The 20,468-nt window shown below is 39.9% G+C and overlaps 1 protein-coding gene across 1 annotated transcript; it reads left to right on the forward strand.

Moving 5' to 3' along the window:
- The first annotated feature begins 623 nt into the window (after positions 1–623).
- On the forward strand, positions 624–20,468 carry LOC112722436 (zinc finger protein BRUTUS-like At1g18910). Its single transcript, XM_025773449.3, has 12 exons — positions 624–1,215; positions 2,562–2,780; positions 13,730–13,924; positions 14,002–14,348; positions 14,509–14,731; positions 15,123–16,777; positions 17,239–17,457; positions 17,554–17,688; positions 17,848–18,082; positions 18,182–18,241; positions 19,972–20,043; positions 20,135–20,468. The coding sequence occupies exons 1-12, from the start codon at positions 931–933 to the stop codon at positions 20,234–20,236; spliced, it is 3,747 nt and encodes a 1,248-aa protein (XP_025629234.1). The 5' UTR covers positions 624–930; the 3' UTR covers positions 20,237–20,468.

The raw sequence follows: 20,468 nt of genomic DNA on the forward strand, positions 1-20,468 counted from the left end.
GCTAATAAATTGTTCAAACATAATAAAATTTTATTTTAAATTAAATTTAATAGTTAGACATATATAGACCTAAAACCATATTTTTATTTATAATATTAGATTAATAATGATATTTTTTTAATTGTGAACGACGGTAGTATTTTTTTAAAATATGGGATGATTTAATTTAGGGAGTACAAATTAGACCGTCTGATGTTGAAGAAGTACAAAAATCAGATAGTTATATTTTTAGATATCAAAATCGGACCGTCTAATTTTTATACTCAACTCCTCTTATTTGTGTTTAAAAATTAAAAAATTTGGAGTACACAAATTGGACGATCTGATTTATGTACTCTAAACTTTTTTAATTTTTTAAACACAAATCAAAATGTTCGACTTTTTTATTTTTTAAATACAAATTAGATGATCATTTTAAAAAATACTAAAAATTAACATGTTAAAGTATATCACTTATTCTACTTCTATATTCAAATTTTTTAAACCACCAAAAGAGCTTTATTAGGCCGAAAAAAATGACAATTAAGAAAAATCATAAACTAGACAAGCGTTGTCAGGTAACCAAAATCCATAGTTGGCTTGTTCACGCCTTCAATAATTACCGTCCCAGATTCAAAACTCATAAAGAGATAAAACAAGGCACTCTCCATGCCGCTCTCGCATATCATATTCCAATACCAAGCGCTAAGACGCAACAACCCTTGGCCCTTTGCTCCAAAGTCCCTATCTAGCACTCGTGGCAACAGCCACAACAATATTATGCATATCACATCCAACTATTTTTTTTAATTTCAACGTTCATTTTTTCTTAAAAAATACTCCCAAACAGGCTCTAATAAATTCCCTTCAAAGCTTCATTTAACCTCCCCTTTCTCTCTCTCCTTTTCTGTAACTGTTTGATGGTGGTTTCTGCCGCAGACCTCGCCGTGGATGGACGGCGGCGATCATTCTTCTTCCCTCTCCGATAACGATGAGGACGAGAACGAACTACCGGACATTCTCTCCCGAGTTCGACTCGTCGACGCTCCCGTGCTCTTGTTTGTTTGTTTCCACCACGCTGTTCGCTCTGAACTCAGCCAGCTCCGCCGCTTGGCAGAAACGGCGTCGTTCGATGATCGGTCTCAGGAACTGAGACGAGAAGTTATTCTCAAGCTTCAACGGCGGTTCCGGTTTCTTAAACTGGCTTTCAAGTATCACTGTGCTGCGGAAGACGAGGTCAGTTCTAACCGATATATGAACTTATATATAAAGTAGCTACTAATCATGTTTGGTTGCTTAGAAAATCTGAGGAAAATAGGGAAAGAAAGGAAATGTTGATACTGTTGAGCACATGAAGGTATAGAAAGTAACTACCTAACTGCTTGTTTTGCTAAACTGTGCGTTTAATTGAGGCTTGAGCTATCAATTTGTGTTTTGAGCTTTTGCTTTATTATTATTGTTATTGTTGTTGTTATTGTCAACGTTGCAAATCGCGAAGAAGAGAATATAGATAAACTTAAGAAATCATGGATTTGTATGCCTCGTGATTAATTATAATTTGTATGCGATGGTTGAGGAATTTGGAGTTCCAGTCATGAAGTTCGATCTTAATCCAAAATTTTGCAGAGTCTGTTTTGTGTTGGTTGACAATCGAATAATCTATTTCTACCAAAACTTGTCTGGTTCTTAGATGATGATGCTATTTTATTTTATTTTTTCTATTAAATAAACTTTACATGTTACGTCACAGTGTATGCAGTGTATAATTGGCCTAAAATTTGTATCTAAGTAGGTTCCTGTTTCAAGTCCAAACAAAAATAATTGCTAATTGTCCGAAAGAGAAGCAAACATTCTAATTAATTCGTATACAACAATAGTGTTCCACGGATTATATTGGGAAGGTAACTTAAAAAAATTCGTATTGGGAGAAGTAGCTATATCAGTATATTCTATACTGAAAGTTACGTTGGTCCAAAATGATAGGATATAAATACCAATAAAAAAAGTTTTAAGAAATAGCGGAATAACCTTGCACATTTGCAATTTGCTAGCAAGTTACTTGAGTAGTTGAGTTACATTTTCGTTTGTTAATACTAGTTTAACAAGTAAAAACTATGATATATTTGAGCAAAATTATTGATTTATTTTATTTGTTAACGCTAGATAAAATTTAAGCTATAAGAGTTGTGCGTATTTGTTAAGAAGAGATTCTTATACCAATTATCTTTGAATAATGCTAAAAACTTAATAACTAAAGTTACTTTATTTAACATAATATTTATGATTTTGTTTGGCTAACATTTATAATTATATATTTATTATACTTAAAATTATACAATTATTTTTAATGTTAAATAATATAATTTTCAGCTATATATAACCCTGAAATTTATTTCTTTAATTATCAAATGAAGAGTTGTAAAATTTAATTAGTGTGATTCATATTATATCCTATTGTATTTAATAGTAATAACTGATAGATGTAAAAGGTAACAACTAAATAAATAACTGCGATTATCATCCATCTAAGCTAAGGCTCGCTCTTCTGATTCCTGAATATAACTTCACAACTTTTTCCCCAGGTTATCTTCATTGCGTTGGATAGACACGTGAAAAATGTGGTATCTACATATTCCCTTGAACATAAAAGCACCAATGACCTCTACGATTCCATTATTCACTTATTGGATGAGCCGATGTCCCTTCATAAGAATATTTCCAAGCTGTTCCAAGAACTTGTGTACTGCATCGGCATCTTGCAAACTTCCATCTACCAACATATGCTGAAAGAAGAAGAGCAGGTAGTTGATTTCTATTGTTGTAGTTTATGAAAATGGTTAGATAGAGAATTATGTGTGTTTTTACTTAGTTGGGAAAAGAATTTGTAAGACCCACATTTTTATTATTCTCAATAGTCCAAATAACACTCCATCCTCTATTCCTCCTAATTTTAAGTCAAACGTGCCACAACTTACTTTTAGAAAGGGAAAAAAAATACAGCTCAGGAAAAATACAGAAAATATTTTGCTTAAGTTTTAATTTTAATATTCTTTGAACTCTCTTAAAAATTGGTAAAATTTATCGTCAGTCACTTTATTTATTCAAGTGATATTATTCATCACTTAAATATCTTTGTAAAGAAGGTTAACGTTATGTTTTTTAAAATATTGGTATTGTATTTTTGCAAAATATAACAATTTAAAATATATTATGTGTTACATCTCGTGAGAGCGGTTAATATATATTTTTAAAAATAGATTTGAGTATTTGACCACCATCATATAGGGAGTGGGTGTATGTAGTTTATTTCTATTATAATAAGATTTAATAGTTTTATTACTTCTTGCAATTTTATTAAAATTTTAATTAAATTTTATAATTTAAAAATTTATAATTAAATATTTATATTAAATAAAAATTTATAATTAAATATTTACTGGTTATTATTTTTAGCATAAAACGCAAAATATTAGAATATTTACTTTTAGAATATTTCATAATGTATTTTATATTAGACGCAAAAATAAAATTTTCAAAAATATTTTGTATTTTTAACAAAAATAGTGTGAGTGAACCTAATTTTTATCTAATATAAAAACACAATTATAAACTTTTACATTATAAAGGTTTAATTAAAAATTTGATGGAACTATTAAAAGTAACAGAATAATTAAATCACACAATACATCTAAAGTTAAAAATATTGTAAATTTTTTTAAAAAAATTGAAAATAGTTATAAAAATTTGGCCCTCCTAATATTAAAATTCTGGTTTTGCCAAGCCTAAACATTCAAATATAAACAAATATAAATTAATTTACACATTCAAAACATATAAACCAGTTTTTACTACTTTTATAATTATCTCTCTGAAAAATAAATAAAAACTATTTGTCCAATATTTTTATTAATATTAACTAATATTTTAGGCCAACATATTATTTTTATACTATTAGAATTTAAATTTTAAGATTTAGGATATAAAATTTAAGGTTTAAAGTTTAGAATTGAAAAAATATTAATAAAAAATCATAAATTTTATTACTCAAATAGCATTATTCAAATAAAAAATATTCTCAACATAATATAGGCCTATCCAAATAAACTTTAGAGATAGTCGTAAAAGCTAACATTACACAAACTAATATTGTTGATAACTTCAACACGAGAAAAAAAACTGTTCGGTAGGTCGGATACCGGACGGGTTAGGTTGATATCCTGATCAGAGAAGGGAAAGTCGTCTGGCCGCACGTCTCTGGGCTGAGGGTAGGCGAGGTCCCGAGCTCTTCGTATGTAGAGGGGGGTGTTACCTGCAAAGACACTCCGACGCTCAAGTCAGTGAAGTGTGCATGCGAGTAAAGATTGAGTGGTATGTGACGTACTTTGGGGGAAGGGTAGGTCCTTCCCCATTTCTACCATGTCAGAGGTGGGCCCTGCAACGGCAGGCCCACCTTCTTGGAGACCTCCCTTGCACAGCTGTAGCGAAGCTGTTAGGGACGCGTGTCCGGATCGGCGATCGGGCGCCTTGTTCCTAATCATCGGGGTCGGGTGGTGCCCGGGTCGGGCCGGCCCATATTCAGTCTGGGCTAGGCCGTAACAGTGCCCCCGACGCACCGGCAACGACCGTGAGGATCGTTGGTGGCGCGTCATCTCTCCTTTCGTGCGTTGTCGCCAGGTCGGCCATCCGTGGAGGGGACGTGCCTCTTGCGCACGTGTCTGTTCGTTGTTGAAACGACCGCTTGCCGCCTCGTTCTTCGCGCGGGATATTTAATGCTCATAATGGGCTAGAAAACCCTGTATGCAAAGACTATTTTGCCCCCAGGTCTTTCGCGCTTCCTGGGTGGCAGTTTTAAACAGTTTTGCTTTAATTTTTTTCCTTCCCACTCTTGCTCCTACTATCTCCCTACTATCTCCCTCTTCTTTATTCCAAAAATCTCAAAGCGTCGTTCTAGCATCCTCGTGCATCTTTCTTTCTTCCTTCTCAGTTTTCGCAACCAATTCAGGTAATCTTTGATCCTTTCTCTTTTCTGCGTCATTGTTGTACGTTTGTTGCTTGTATTCGCTCCGTGTTCTTGTTGTTTTGTTTGATTTTTGTTGGTAGATGACTTTTTAGTGCCAAGTAGATGCGTTAGGGGAGGGGTACCATTCCAGGGTAGGCTTTTAGGTAGCTTGCATGATAGATAACTTTTAGCCATCCTTGATCTTAACTGTTGAATAGGACGAACATGGTTTCTGGGCTTTTTTTGGACTCCCGACCTCATAGACTAATGGAGTGGTACCCCACTGTAGGTATGCCTTGCATCGTTTCCCGGGCTTCTCCTTCCGTCGCGAATTACGACCCCTATGCCTGGGTGACTAAGGATGTGAAGGACTCGCCAAATCAGATGGACGAGGGGGAGTTGACGGAGTTCCGACAAGCCGAGTATCTGTGTGGGGGGACAGACGAGGAGGCCAATTATGACGTCTTCATTCTTGCCTCCCACGAACGGTTGTGTGAGATTAATTTCCACTCCCCCCGGGTTGCCGACTGGATTTAGTTTTACAAAGCCATGTTCACCCAGGTAGGCGTTCACATACCGTTTTCCGACTTCCAGATGGTGCTTCTTAATCGGATATCCGTGTCGCCGTCGCAGCTTCATCCAAACAGTTGGGCTTCTATCCGCTGTTTCGAGATGGTGTGTGAATATCTCGAGCTGCCGGTGTCTGTGAACATCTTTCTCTTTTTCTTCAACCTTACTAACCCTTCCAAGGAGGGGAAAGCGAGGAAAGGGTTCTTGTCTTTCCGATCTGCCCAGGGTCGGAGGATATTTGGCTTGTTCGAGGACTCTTATGATGGGTTCAAGGATAAGTATTTCAAGGTCCGTCCCGCCAAAGGTCGCCATCCCTTTTGGTTGTCGTTGGAGGGGGAACGCCTCATCCCGACGTATTGGAGCTTCGGGGTGGGGTCCAACACCTTCATTAAGGTGACCTATAAGGGGATGTCCGCCGTAAATAAGAGAATTGCCGATGTGTTGTGGGCGGTCTTTGGAAAGAACCACGTGAACCCCCACCTCCTTATGGGTGAACGAGAGGTTGCCAGGAGTTATATTTGTGAGCTGTTTTGTCTTATACTTTTGTGTTGCTTATCGTTTAATTTGTTATCGCCAACTTCACGACTGACGTATTTGTTTGTTTGTTGTAGTGGAGATTTCTGCTTCGGTAACCGGACTCGAAGGTTTAGTTAAGACCTTCTTGGAGGATAGCGACGAGGAGAAGGTTGACGAGAAGGTTGCCAGGAATCCAGAAGACCCTACCGAGGAGAAAGAGGATCAAGCTGTACCTTCGCCTCGGGATATCGAGATGTCCGACAAGAATTCTGCCGGGATGCAGGCTTCTCCTATTTGCGAGGAGACGGCCGGTATTGGGCAGTCGTCCTCTACCCATCGGGAGTATGATGATCTGAAGCTTGTCCCTACTCCCAAGAGGCAGAGGGCATCCTCCAGCCCGGAAGGAACTCTCACCGTGATGGAGAGGAACTTCGATGCTGGGGCCTTTATTGATAATCAGCTGATTCCCGGTACGGAGGATCACTTTCTTAGTACCGAACTCGCGGGGCAGGCGAGGTGGATGTACCGCACCCTTCTCCGCGGAGCGGTGATAGCTCGAAAGGCCGAGTTCGAGTTATCGGGCATGCAGGCATTGCGAAGGAAGCTCGATACTGCTGCCCAGGCCAACAACGAATTCAAGTTCCAGGTCGAAAAGCTTCAGGAACAACTGGCCGCGGCAGAGAAGGGGCACAAGGATGCCGAGGAGAAGGCTGCGTCCTTTGAGGAAAAAATGAAGGTCTCTGATGCCACCGTCTCCCGTTTAACCGAGCGGGAGATGCCTCTAGAGAGCCAGCTTAACGCCGTGCAAGGTCGGGTGGTCGCTATGGAGAAGGAGCGTGACGCGGCCGTCTCGTCGGCTGAGGCTGCGCGAGCTGAGGTCGAAGGGCTGAAAAGGAAATATAGGGCGGTCAGGGAGTAGGGAAAGAACGTGATCTTTATGAACGAAGAGGCTCTCAAGGCCCAGGTGAAGATCGTGGTCCCAAACTTCGACACGTCGGCTATTGGGGTCTTCAAAACAATTCAGGACGGCAAGATTGTTGACATGCTCCGAAAGTGAACTCTTGTAACTTGCGCTTTTTATGTGGATTTGTAGAACACTTGTTGAGACCGTTAAATTTTGTTATACTTTAGTGGTCTCCTGGTCGGCTTATAATTATCACCTTTATCTTGCTGTTTAGTAGCATTTTTTGTTTTGTTACCGTTTTTTCGGTGTGGACTTATTGCTTGTGTCCGTTTTGCCGTTTGTGTTGGTAACTTGGTTGAAACCGTCTTGGTCTTATTATCGCGGCCGTTTGTTATGGCTATGATTCGATTGGCTCCCGGGGTGATCAGTCCCGGGTTGCCGTTGAAGAACGCGATGGTGTGGGATATATATTGGGGAATAGTATATGGGAGAATTCAGACAAGTAAACATTAATCGTCAGCTAAACAAGTTTATGAACATGGTAGGCACTTAATGAAAGTAAATCACTGGAAATTAAAAGGTTATCTAGCTCGTCAGGCCGCTTAACCGGTGTACCCAAGCTACGAATAGAATCTCCTCAGGTTACCTGCATTCCATGTTCTCGGGATTTCTTTGCCGTCGAGTCTCTCCAGTTTGTAGGCGCCTTTGCCAAGCACTCCTCTGATTCTGTAGGGACCTTCCCAGTTTGCCGCCAGTTTTCCTTCTCCTGGGGTTGGTAGCCCGACGTCGTTTCGTCGCAGGACGAGGTCTCTTTCCTCAAACTCCCTTCTGAGGACCTTGGTATTGTAACGCAGGGCTATTCTTTGTTTCAGTGCTACCTCCGACAAGTGGGCCATCTCTCTGGCCTCGTCCACCAGGTCTTTTTCCACCGCTTCTTCTACTCCCGTTAGAAGTAGTCGTGGGCTCGATTCGCCAATCTCCACAGGTATCACCGCGTCGACCCCGTATGTTAGGCAAAAGGGGGTTTCCCCTGTAGAGCTTTGCTCGGTTGTTCGGTAGGACCAGAGGACTGAGGCGAGCTCGTCGGCCCATGCGCCTTTTTTACTATCTAAACGCTTCTTGAGGCCTAGCAGGATGACTTTATTTACGGACTCCACTTGTCCATTTTTCTGGGGGTGTTCAACCGAGGAGAACTTCTGTTTTATCCCAGGCCGGTGAGAAACTCTGCAAACTTCTTGTCGGTGAATTGCGTCCCATTATCCAAAATGACGATTTCCGGAATGCCGAACCGGGTTATCACCTTCCTCCACATGAACTTTCTACAATTGGATGAGGATATGCTAGCCAGCGGTTCAGCCTCTATCCATTTGGTGTAGTAGTCGACGGCAACTATGAGGACTTGACTTGCCCTGGGCTAACCGGGAAGGGCCCCAAGATGTCGACTCCCCATTGTGCAAAAGGTCGGGAAGACGTCAGTAGGCTCAGCTCGGAAGCTGGCGCCCTGTGGAAGTTGGCGTTCTGTTGACACTTGGCGCATTTTTTCACAAATTCTTTGGAGTCATTCATCATTGACGGCCAGTAATATCCAGCTCGGATAAGCTTCCTTGCTAGGGCTTTGCCCCCGATATGGTGGCCGCAGCATCCCTCATGGACTTCTCTGAGCACGTAGTCCGTCTGGTCGGGGTGTAGGCACTTCAGCAAAGGTTGGCTGAGTCCCTTTTTGAATAGCTGGTCCTGTATGACCGTGTACTTGGCAGCCTCCCTTCTCAATGCTTTGGCTTCCTTCCCGTCCCCAGGGAGTTTGCCGTTTTTCAAGAAATCGGTGATGGGGTCCATCCAAGAGGGGCTCATCTTGGTCAGGTGTAGAGCAACTGCGGGTTCTTTCGTGATGCCTTGGATGAAGGAGCGGTTGCCGGTTCCAGGTTTCGTGCTTACCAGCTTGGATAGGAGGTCTGCTCGTGTGTTCCTTTTCCTTGGGACGTGTTGGACCGTGACCTCCTCAAATTGTTCGCTCAGCTCTTTGACCCTTTCCAAGTATTTTTGCAACAGCGAGTCTCGGGCTTGGTAGCTTCCATTTACTTGCGCGGTGACGACCTGTGAGTTGCTGCATACTTCCAACATTGTGGCCCCGACTTCCTGAGCTAGAACCAAGCCCCCCAGAAGGGCTTCGTATTCTTCTTGGTTGTTTGATACGGGAAACTCGAACTTAACCAATTGTTCGTAAATAACTCCGGCCGGGCTTTCTAGGATGATCCCGGTGCACCCGGACGTCTGGTTGGAAGCTCCGTCTACATGGAGCTTCCACCGTGTGCCCGTGTCCTCGGTTCCGGTTACTTCCACTAGGAAGTCTGCCATTGCTTGTGCCTTAATCGCGTGTCGGGGTTCGTAGCTCAGATCGTATTGGGACAGCTCGATGGCCCAGGTCATCATCCTCCCCGCCAAATCAGGTTTTTGGAGCACCTGACGGATCCCCTGGTCCGTTCTCACGACCACCTGGTGACCCTGGAAGTATTGTCGTAGTCTGTGGGAAGAGATCAAGAGCGCTAGTGCCAGTTTCTCCAGCTTGCTGTACCTAAGTTCTGCCCCTTGCAGCGCTCTACTCATGAAGTAGATCGGTTGCTGGGCCTTCCATTTTTCTCACACCAGCACCGCTGCAAGCGCTGCTTCTGTTATGGCTAGGTATAGGTAGAGTGGTTCTCCGGCTCTGGGCTTTCCGAGCACAGGTGGTGCTGCTAGGATTTCTTTGAAGTGGTTGAATGCCTCCTCGCACGCGGGAGTCCATTCAAACGCTATTCCCTTCTTCATCAGGTTGAAGAAGGGTAGGGCCTTTGCTGCTGATGCACCAAGGAATCGGGACAACGTGGTGAGCCTTCCCGCCAGCCGCTAAACGTCTTTGATGCAAACCAGACTCCTCATCTGGAGTATCGCTTGGCACTTTTCGAGGTTGGCTTCCACTCCCCTTTGGGTCATCATGAACCCCAGGAACTTTTCGGCCTCCATGGCAAAGGCGCACTTAAGCGGGTTGAGCCTCATGCCGTGTTGTCGGAGGGATGTGAACACATTCTCCAGGTCGCTTAGGATGTCATCGGGTCGGGCGGTCTTTGCGAGGATATCGTCCACGTAGACTTCCACCGTTTTGCCAATAAGATCACTGAATATTTTGTTCATCAGCCTCTGGTATGTCGCCCCCGCGTTTTTCAGGCCAAAAGGCATCACCTTGTAGTAGTAGGTCCCTCCTGGCGTTATGAACGCTGTTTTATCCTCATTTGGCCGGTGCATCGGTATCTGGTTGTAGCCGGAGTAGGTGTCCATGAAGCTTAGATACCGGTACCCCACGGCCGCGTCAACGAGTGCATCAATGTTGGGGAGGGGGTAGCAGTCCTTGGGACATGCCTTGTTGAGATCAGAGTAGTCTACACACATCCTCCATCTCCCGTTGTGCTTTTTTACCAGGACCACATTTGACAACCAGGTAGAATAGTCTAGTTCCCGGATAAACCCTACTTCAAGGAGGCTGGCCGTTTGTCTGGCCACTTCCTCTTCCCTTTCCTGAGACATTTTTCTTCTCCTTTGAGCCACTGGTTTGGCTTCCGGCCTGATGGCTAGGCGGTGTGACATGAGTCCAGAGTCTATCCCCGGTATATCAGCGGGTGTCCAGGCAAACAAATCGCCATTAGCTCTGATCATTTCCATCAGGGGCTCTTTTAATTCATGGGGGAGATTCCTATTCACGAACGTCATCTTGTCCTCCGTGTTCCCGACCCTAAACTTTTCCAGGTCCCATTCTGGTTCGAGCCTGGGCTTGTCGTCAATTCTGGCATCCAAGTCGGCGAGAAATACCCCCGATGCTTCCCTAGATTTCTTTCTTAACGAGAGACTGGCGTTGTCGCAAGCGACTGCCATTTCCAGGTCTCCCCTCATAGATCCTACTGACCCCTCTTCAGTTATGAACTTCATTACCAACATCCTTGTGCTGATGACTCCTCATAGGTCGTTGATGGTCTTTCTCCTCAGGATGATGTTGTAGGCGGTGGAGTCTCGTAGGATCACGAACTCCGCCATTATTGTTCTTCTCCCCTGGCCTTGTCCCAATGAGGTCGGCAGGGTGATTATGCCATCCGACTTGATGAAATGGTCGCCGAGCCCTACGACGCCGTGCTAGTGAGTCTGTAGGTCGGCGTCCCTTAGGCCTAAAGCGTCGAACACATTGCGGAACATGATGTTCAAGTCGGTCCCCGTATCTACAAGGATTCGCTTGACGAGACCGGTTCCTACTCTGGCCGTTATGACCATGGGAGGGCTTTCTCCGACTTCGTCGAACCATTGATCCTCCGGGCCGAATGAAATGGATGGGTGCTTCCTCGTGCTTCGTGCTGAGGACGAGGAGACCGCCAGAACTTCGGCGTCTTTCCTGTGTGCCGACCTTGACCTAGGCGCCGCATTCCTAGCTGTTACCACGTTCACTATCGTGAGGCCTCGGTCGTCGTCCTCCGGTTCTTGGCGTCGCTTTGCTGCCCGTGTCCTGTCTTCGCTGTCGTGGTCGCGATTCCGTCGTCTCGGTTCTCTAATGAGGTGGGAGAATTCAGCTAGCTTTCCATCCCTGATCGCTTGTTCTAATGCGTCCTTCAGGTCGAAACAATCCTGTGTCTTGTGTCCATAGCCCTTGTGATAGTCACAGTAGAGGCTTCGGTTTTCCCCTGTTCGTTCCTTTAGTGGTTGGGGCTTCGACAAGATCCCCTTTTCGGCGATTTGTTGATAAAATTCCATGATTGGTGCGGTGAGGGGAGTGTAATTGGTGAACTTCCCGACATAAGGAAACGGTCTGGGTGCCTTGCTCGGGCCGCCGTCCCTAGCGTGTTCCTTTTGTCCTTCTCTACTCCCGCGGTGCCGGTCTTGGTTGTAAGAGGGCTGCCGTTTGTTGGCGGCCACGACTTGGCTAACTTCTTCGTCGTTGATGTACTCCTTGGCTACACATTGAATCTCCTATATGGTCCACACCGGCTTCGTGGTGAGGTGCTTTCTGAAGTCCTCGTTCAGGAGTCCGTTTATCAGGCACAAGCTCGCAACTGAGTTCGTCAGCCCGTCTATTTCCAGGCACTCATCGTTGAATCGGTCTAGGTATTTTCTGGTCGGCTCTCCGGGCCGTTGGGTCACTCCAAGCAGGTTGATTGGGTGCTTTGCTTTTGCAATTTTTGTCGTGAATTGGGCTAGGAAGGTATGGCTGATGTCCGCAAAACTGGTCACTGAGCCCTGCGGGAGGTTATTGAACCACCATATTGCAGGTCCCACCAGGGTGACCGGGAAAGCGCGGCACCTTACCTCGTCTCCCACTCCCTCCAGGTTCATCCTGGCCTCAAAGGCCGTGAGGTGTTCCAGCGGGTCTTGCATTCCGTCATACCTCATGTCCGTTGGCTTGTCAAAGTGTTTTGGCAACCGGACTTCGAGGATGGAACGATGAAATGGGGTCGCTCCCATTATCACGGGTCCCCGCATTCTCGTTGTTCTCCCTTCGTCGTCCTCCTGACGAGTGTCCTCGTGGTTGCGATCTGTCGTACGCCGCCTCTCGTGCCTGGCGTAGATGAGGGGGTCGTGGCGTCTTCTCGCGCGCCCTCTTTCCCCAGCGCTCTCGGATTCAGCCTGAGGGCTGGCTGTGCGTCTGGAATGGCTCCTTGAATGAGAACGAGAGTGGCTTTGCTCTGGGGTGTGCTGGTCGTGTTTCCGGTCTGCTAGCCGGCATTCCAAGTCTTACATCTTGTTAACTGCTGTAGCGAAGCTGTCAGGGACGCGTGTCCGAGTCGGCGATCGGGCGCCTTATTCCTAACCATCCTGGTCGGGTGATGCCCAAGTCGGGCCGGCCCACATTCAATCTGGGCCAAGCCGTAACAAAAACATTTAAAAATTTCTTAAAAATAAGAATATTCAAAATTTAATTAAAAAAAATTCAAAATTTAAATTCAACAAAAAATTATTTTTATTGTCCTTCGTACTGAATTTGCTTGACAACCTACTATATGAAAATAGGCCAATTCTATGGTGCTTATGAGTTTTTATCTAACTTACTTTTGTAGTAAGTTTTGATTTTTTTAAAATTATTTATTTTTATATTTTTTAAATTAAATAATAACTTTTAACCTTTTTGAGTAAATAAGCACCACTTTTTAGGCACCATAGCATTTACCATGCAAATAACTACTATAAGCGTATAGCGGATCAGATCACAGGGAAATACTCTCAAAACAAAAACATAAAAAAAAGGAAATATTAATATTATTAATCTATCCAAGGAAAATATTATAGTGTGCTAGCATTCAGCAGACATTGATCTGACCAAAGAAAAATGATAATTGGGTAGCAGTTACGATTGGTTGTTTGGCCAGCACTATTAATTGCTTTACTTTTAAGTTTGTTGGTACATACAGTTATTATCTGTCAAAGCAGTGTCTGAACCACATGATGGGTAAAACAAGACAACAAATCGTACGAACTGATCATCTTTCTTGACCTATATGGGCTACATAGCATCTATAATTTTGGTATCATATTCTTTAATATTGTTGAGAGTATCACATCACCTCTAAATGGAACTTAGGCTTTATAAGCGCTTAGACAACCCTCACTCTCATATGTTAGTCTTTGAAGTTGAATTAAACCTACTTAATTCAAATAAAAAGATGTATCCTGGTTCGAGTATTTTTCGTACAATGTGGAATTGAATTTCAATAGTGACATTTTTGTTATAAAAAAATTGTATATTGATGCAGGTTTTTCCACTGGTGATACAAAAATTACCTACCGAAGAACAGGCTTCGCTTGTGTGGCAATTCATATGTAGTGTTCCTATAATATTGCTGGAGGAACTTTTACCATGGATGGTATCCTTCCTTTCCGAAGAGAAACAAGCAGAAGTCACTCAGTGTATAAATGAAATTGCACCAATGGAAAAAACACTCCAAGAGGTAGGCCCCAGTTCACTTCTTGATTATCTCTTTCTATGAACTTTGTGTATTTTTCTAATTCAGATAACATATCGAAGGTTTTGGTTTCTTGGATTGGAAGCAACAAACAAAGCTTCACTGAAGTCTCTTTTAAGGATGAAGTTCAAGGTGGTGCTCAATCCTTAGATATTGCAAGATCATTTCCGTTGGGTTCTTGCAATAGGAACTTCAAAGAACTTTCAAGTCAGATGGAAGTGAATGGCTCAAAAGACAAAGATGGGATCACCCAGGTTAATGTTCTTCATCTTTGGCATGATGCCATCATAAAGGATTTGGAAGAAATTCTGAAAGAACTTTGTTTAATAAAAAACTGCAGCTGCTTTCAGAATTTAGAATCACTGCTTATCCAACTGAAATTCTTTGCTGATGTCCTCACCTTCTACAGGTAATGCCTCTGACATTTTTTTCTGTGCTCGTCAAATTTTATCTAACTAATTCGTTTTAGCCAAGTTTTTCTTGCTAAAGTTCATGAACAACTATCCTTCGCTTCTTTCTAGAATGCTTGTTCAGTTGTCTGATCGTTGAATATGAATTTCCAATCACAGCAATGCTCAGAAAAGATTAGTATTGAAGAAACTTGCTGGTGACTGGTTGTCAAAGTCTACGGAACACTTTTGTGACGTAAGTCACATTGAAGATTTACAGCAGTTGTTATTCTATAGATCGGAAAGTGGAATGCCTTTGTGCGAATTCGTAGGGAACCTTTGTCAAAAACTTGACTCATTCGTATCAAGGCTCAGAAAGCAATTTGCTTTTCAAGAAAATGAGGTATACCTTTCTCTTGGTTACAACTGCACTGTACCTTTTAAAGTCATTACTTGGTTCTTAGTTTCTTTTACCAATCTAGGAAGGGAACAAGAGAACATCATATTAGTACATATATTATGATGGGACATATACGCATATTGTGGTTTTGAAACTATTGTATTTCTACTAAACGGACCTACCAGCATATGCATACACATTCGTTAATTAAGTTATTCATAATTATGGTTCTTACTAGGAGAGAAGAACGAACAAGAAATGAAAGGCAGAATACAACTAGTGATGTGTCTAGGAAAAGTCTAGTTTTGATTACTTCTTCTTATGAAAACATTGTACTCCCTCTATAAAGGGATGCTTAAAATGTTTGAAATTTTGACACCCTTATTTTGATCAGGTATTTCCTATCATTAGAAAGAATTGCAGCAATGGGATGCAAGAGGGACTTCTGAGCTTGAGCCTGTATATGATGCCACTTGGGTTAGTAAAGGGTGCTATAACTTGGTTTTCAGTTCACCTGCCTGAAAAAGAATCCAGGTCCATTCTCTATTTCAAAAAGAAAGGAAATCATGTTGCCTGTAAAGGTTTTGCATCGCTCTTACAAGAGTGGTTCCGCATTGGTTATTCAGGTAAAACTGCTATTGAAAAATTCCGACAGGACTTGCACCATATGTTCAAAAGCAAATACTCTTTCTTACCTGAGCAAATCAAGAAAGCGCCTGGGTTTTCTTTAAATTCTGACTGCCTGCCTCATAAGGTCTCTAGCAAGATGTGTCTGTCCTATCCCTCACCTTCGGGATCCAACAAGTACGAGACACCATACTCCACAGGAATTAATCTGCATATACTTTTTCCGGCCACAGTTGTTAAGTTGCATCAGAAGCTGGGATGCCATGCAGCAAATAGTTCTTCTGTTTCCTTTCTTGAAGATCCAAAACCAATTGACATAATTTTTTTCTTTCACAAGGCTATCAAGAAAGATTTGGACTACCTAGTTCTTGGCTCAGCTCAGTTAGAAGACAATGCTGAGTTGCTTATGGATTTCCACAAGCGATTCCACATCATATATTTTCTTTATCAAATCCATAGTGATGCAGAGGATGAAATAGTTTTCCCAGCTTTGGAGGCAAGTGGTAGGCTAAAAAACATTAGCCATGCCTATGCTTTCGATCACAATGTTGAAGTTAAACACTTCAATAAAATATCCCACATCCTTCATAAGATGTCTGTATTAGATATTTCGGTTTCTACATCCTTGGTAAGGTATCAGCATTTATGTAGGAAGCTGCAACAAATTTGCAAATCAATGCATAAATCACTTTCAGGCCATATTGACCGGGAGGAAGCTGAAATTTGGCCTCTAAGTAGAGAATTCTTCTCAAATAAAGAGCAAGGGAAGATCATAGGATGTATGCTTGGAAGAATAGGAGCACAGATATTGCAAGATATGATACCTTGGCTAATGGCATCGTTAACACAGAAAGAACAGCATGTTTTAATGTTCTTATGGTCCATGGCTACTAAAAATACAATGTTCAACGAGTGGTTAAGTGAATGGTGGGATGGGTACAGTATAACTAAGCCAGAAGAGGGAACAAAGCATGCACTTAAAGAGACTGTTGAGCCACTGGAGATTATATCTAAATACTTTTCTGAAGAAGTTCTTGATGAATTACAAGAAGAACCCTCATCCAACACAAATACTGATTTTCATCAGAAGGATCATATTGGTGATAATGTCCAGCTGTCTAACAACAAATTTGATGGCACCGTTAAGGTTCAAGCTGCAGCACAGAATAAAAATGAAATTTCAAAATCCACAAATCGTTTTCATGATAACAACAAACATGGTTGGAATCAAGAAAAGGAAGGAATCACAAATCCAATCAAAATTGAAGATCAATCATTTCAATTTCGTCACAATTCCAGGCATCATGACCGACTTCTGAAACTGAGTCAAGATGATCTGGAGAAAGCAATAAGAAGGGTAACTCGCGATTCCTGCTTAGATCCTCAAGAAAAGTCATACATAATACAGAACCTGCTAATAAGGTAGGTCAAACACATCTCATATTCTGGAGCATCTATTTAATAACGTTGCTTTGTTTATAACTACTTATTTTTCTTTTAAAGAATCATATAATCAAAATGCCAAGAGTGTTTTTAGCTAATTTTGTACGTTTGTTACATAAGACTATCAGAACACAATTTAATAGCAAGGTTATGGAATCTCGTTTTTTTATCATTGAAATTTGCAAAGTGGTAAACTATGCATCACCAAGAGGATCAAATCTATTTGTTACATCTGAATAGCCGTGGAATATACATGAATTATTGCAACATGCATCAGAGAATATTGATATTTAAAATCAACTGAAGTTTGCATCCTAACTTTTAAGTATACATGAATTATGTGGAACTTATATAGTTTTATTCTACTCTTCAAGAACCAATGGAAATATGACGGAGGAATTTGACATAGGAATTTGACATTAATATCTACATTATTTCAGCCGTTGGATTATTAGACAGAAGATATCCTTTACAGAAGTTGATGTCAAAAATGATGAGCAGGAATTTCCTGGGAAGCATCCATCCTATAGGGATCCTCTCAAACTAATTTATGGTTGCAAACATTACAGGAGAAACTGTAAGATATTTTGCCCCTGTTGCAACCAACTTCATACTTGCATACATTGCCATAATGAGGTATCAGACCATATAATTGACAGGTAAACATACAGTCAGTTAATATTTTAAGTTTTGAATTAAGAAATCTCATTTCTCTGAATTCATATTTAAACCGATTGCCTAATTATATATTTTAGGAAATCTATTACAAAAATGATGTGCATGGAGTGCTTAAACATTCAGCCCATTAATGCCACATGCTCAACTTCTTCCTGCAAGTTAACCATGGCAAAATATTACTGCTGGATCTGCAGATTATTTGAGGATGAAAAGTAATGTAACTTAATTTCTCTGGAACTTGTGCTTTGTCACCTTTATCTAACTGTTTATCTTTATGCTAAGCTATCCAATTTTGTTAGTCCGATTAATCTTTTATCATTTAAACGAAAAACTATTATTGCAAAACCGTTAACACTTGAAATCTTCTACAGGGAAATTTACCACTGTCCCTATTGTAACCTGTGCCGAGTTGGGAAGGGCTTGGGTACCACGTACTTTCATTGCATGAGTTGCAATGCATGTATGTCGCGTAGTCTTTTGGTACACACATGCCGGGAAAAACATTTAGAGGACAACTGTCCAATTTGTCATGAATATATCTTCACATCCCTGGCTCCGGTAAAAGCCCTTCCATGTGGTCATGTGATGCACTCAGCATGCTTTCAGGTACTACTACCTTAAAAAGTATAAAATATATAGAAAAGCTCCTCAAGTATGCAAAAAATAAAGACAACTACTTATTAGTATTTATGATGATTCTTCCAGGAATATACCGGCTTTAACTATACCTGCCCCATATGTAGCAAGTCAATTGTAGACATGCAGGTTAGTTATTATTTGACTTTATTCCTTATCCTGTATGTATGTATAAGGAAATATTGTCCAGGTAGCTTCAAGTACATTTTATCACTGAACTTTGAGGACAACCTTATAAGTTATACGCTATGATGCATGGAGACGGGCACGAATTTTGACACGACATGACACATGATACGTGAATATACGAATTTTAAAATCTTATAAGATATGAGTACATTGCATATATATAAAATATAAAGTATTTTTTAAATGAATTATAATGATTTTTTTATATATTATTGATATTAAAATATAATATAAAATTTTAAATATTTTTTAATTATATAAAGTATTTAAAATATTTTTTGTTTTAATAAATAATAATATATATGATTTCTAAACTTATTTCAAGAATATATGTGAAAAATAAAATTAAATACACTGACACATGATAGTATTTAGATGTGCTTAAGTGTGTCTAGAAAATAATTTTTTTATTAAAACACGATTAGACACAGCACACACGCGTGTCGGACGACGAGTATCGATGAGTATCGTATTTAAAATGTGTCTGACACGCAGACACAGCAACTCAACGAAGTATCGATACTTCATATGTTATAAGGCTACATGTGCTGCCAATACTTAGTGTTGGTTTAAAAAAAAAGTAATTTTTATAAAAAAAATAAAGTATTTTTATTGAGTTTTATACATGTTTGGATATATTTTTAAAAAATATTTTTATTAAAAAAAAGTAAATGATTTGTTTTTTCTAAAAGTCAATAATGTGTTGGTTTGAATTGGTTTTTTTGAGTTAAAAAATATTTTTTTAAAATAAAATACTTTTATTTAATATTAAATCTATTTGAATACATCTTTTTAAAAAATTATTTTTATTAAAAAAATAAATTATTTACTTTTTCTAAATACTAACAATACTTTATTTTAAAAAAATAAATAAAAGACATTTTTAATACTTGAAAATTTTTTTTATAAAACCTATTTTACAAGAAATTTTGATGTATAAATAGTAATTTTGTATATCAATATAGAGAAAAAGAGTCACAAACTTGTTTAGATGAGTTTTTACAAAAAACAAAAATTTAAAAAGATTTTTTAAAAAAATAAAAATAATATTATATTTAAATATCTCATATAAAATTATTTTTTTATTTAATAATTATATTTAGATACAATAATATAAAAATATTTTTTATTTATTTATTATATTAAAAATATTTTTTAAATAAAAAAATCTTTAAAAAAATATGAATTATTATTTTTAAAAAAAATTATTTTTTTATCTTTTAATAATTTTATTTTTATTGCTAAAATTTTGTCAAACTCGTCAAATAAACTTAAGGACACCCAAACAACTTAAGGAATGTTTCTGGATCAAAAGACAGAAATAAAGCATTCTGTCTTAAAAGTGGAGTTAAATTTTGTTTCTCTTGTCTCTTTGTATTTGTATTTGTTACTGGATACCAAACGACACGTATTCATTGGAGACGTATATTTTAACTGCATAAGCGATCTTTTTCCCGTTTCTTTCTTTCTACTTTTTAAGACTTTGTGAGATTCTATCACTTTATTCTGTAATACGGGATTAAGAAACTCTTAGCAGCTGTTCACGATTCAATTTGCCTGTTTGAATTAGCAGAACATCCCAGTTGGTTTTCCATTTTTGTTATCAGTGCTCCAATTATCTTGGTTGTAATCATCATTCATCTCTCTAAAGTCATGAGAATGTCTTTCAGGACTATTTTAAGAAGTTAGATTCTTTATTGGCCGAAGAGAAAATGTCTGATGAGCTTTCCAGTCGAACTCAGGTTTGTCAACTATTTTACTTGAATCATGTCTGATATAAACTTTACAATGTTATGAAATGCATATCTTTGATTGACCCTATGAAAACTGTAGGTTATATTATGTAATGACTGCGAAAAGAAAGGAGTAGCTCCCTTCCACTGGCGTTACCACAAATGCCCTTATTGTGGTTCCTACAACACCAGAGTTCTATGAGACTTCCACTGTGAGAATAATAAGTACCTGCGTCTCCTTAGCTTCTGTGTATTAAAACATTATATTGTACTTTATGTTTTGAAGTTTGCCTTCTATGGCATAAGCCAAAATAATAGTATTCTGATGCAAAAACAGTTATCTTGTTACCTATGAGATGTACTGATTTAAAATCTAATCTTGCTCCGCAATTATCAAGAATCATCAATGCATGATCAGTTTACAAATCAAGAAA

Source organism: Arachis hypogaea, chromosome 11 (assembly GCF_003086295.3).
Source record: "Arachis hypogaea cultivar Tifrunner chromosome 11, arahy.Tifrunner.gnm2.J5K5, whole genome shotgun sequence".
Classification (NCBI taxonomy): Eukaryota; Viridiplantae; Streptophyta; class Magnoliopsida; order Fabales; family Fabaceae; genus Arachis; species Arachis hypogaea.

What these genes read in the sequence shown, in the direction of transcription:
- LOC112722436 (XM_025773449.3), top strand. Translation starts at nt 931, where the DNA reads ATGGACGGCGGCGATCATTCTTCTTCCCTCTCCGATAACGATGAGGAC. An exon ending in GATGTCCTCACCTTCTACAG is followed by an intron (nt 14,349 to 14,508) that starts GTAATGCCTCTG and finishes TTCCAATCACAG; the next exon opens with CAATGCTCAGAAAAGATTAG. An exon ending in AGCTTTCCAGTCGAACTCAG is followed by an intron (nt 20,044 to 20,134) that starts GTTTGTCAACTA and finishes TGAAAACTGTAG; the next exon opens with GTTATATTATGTAATGACTG.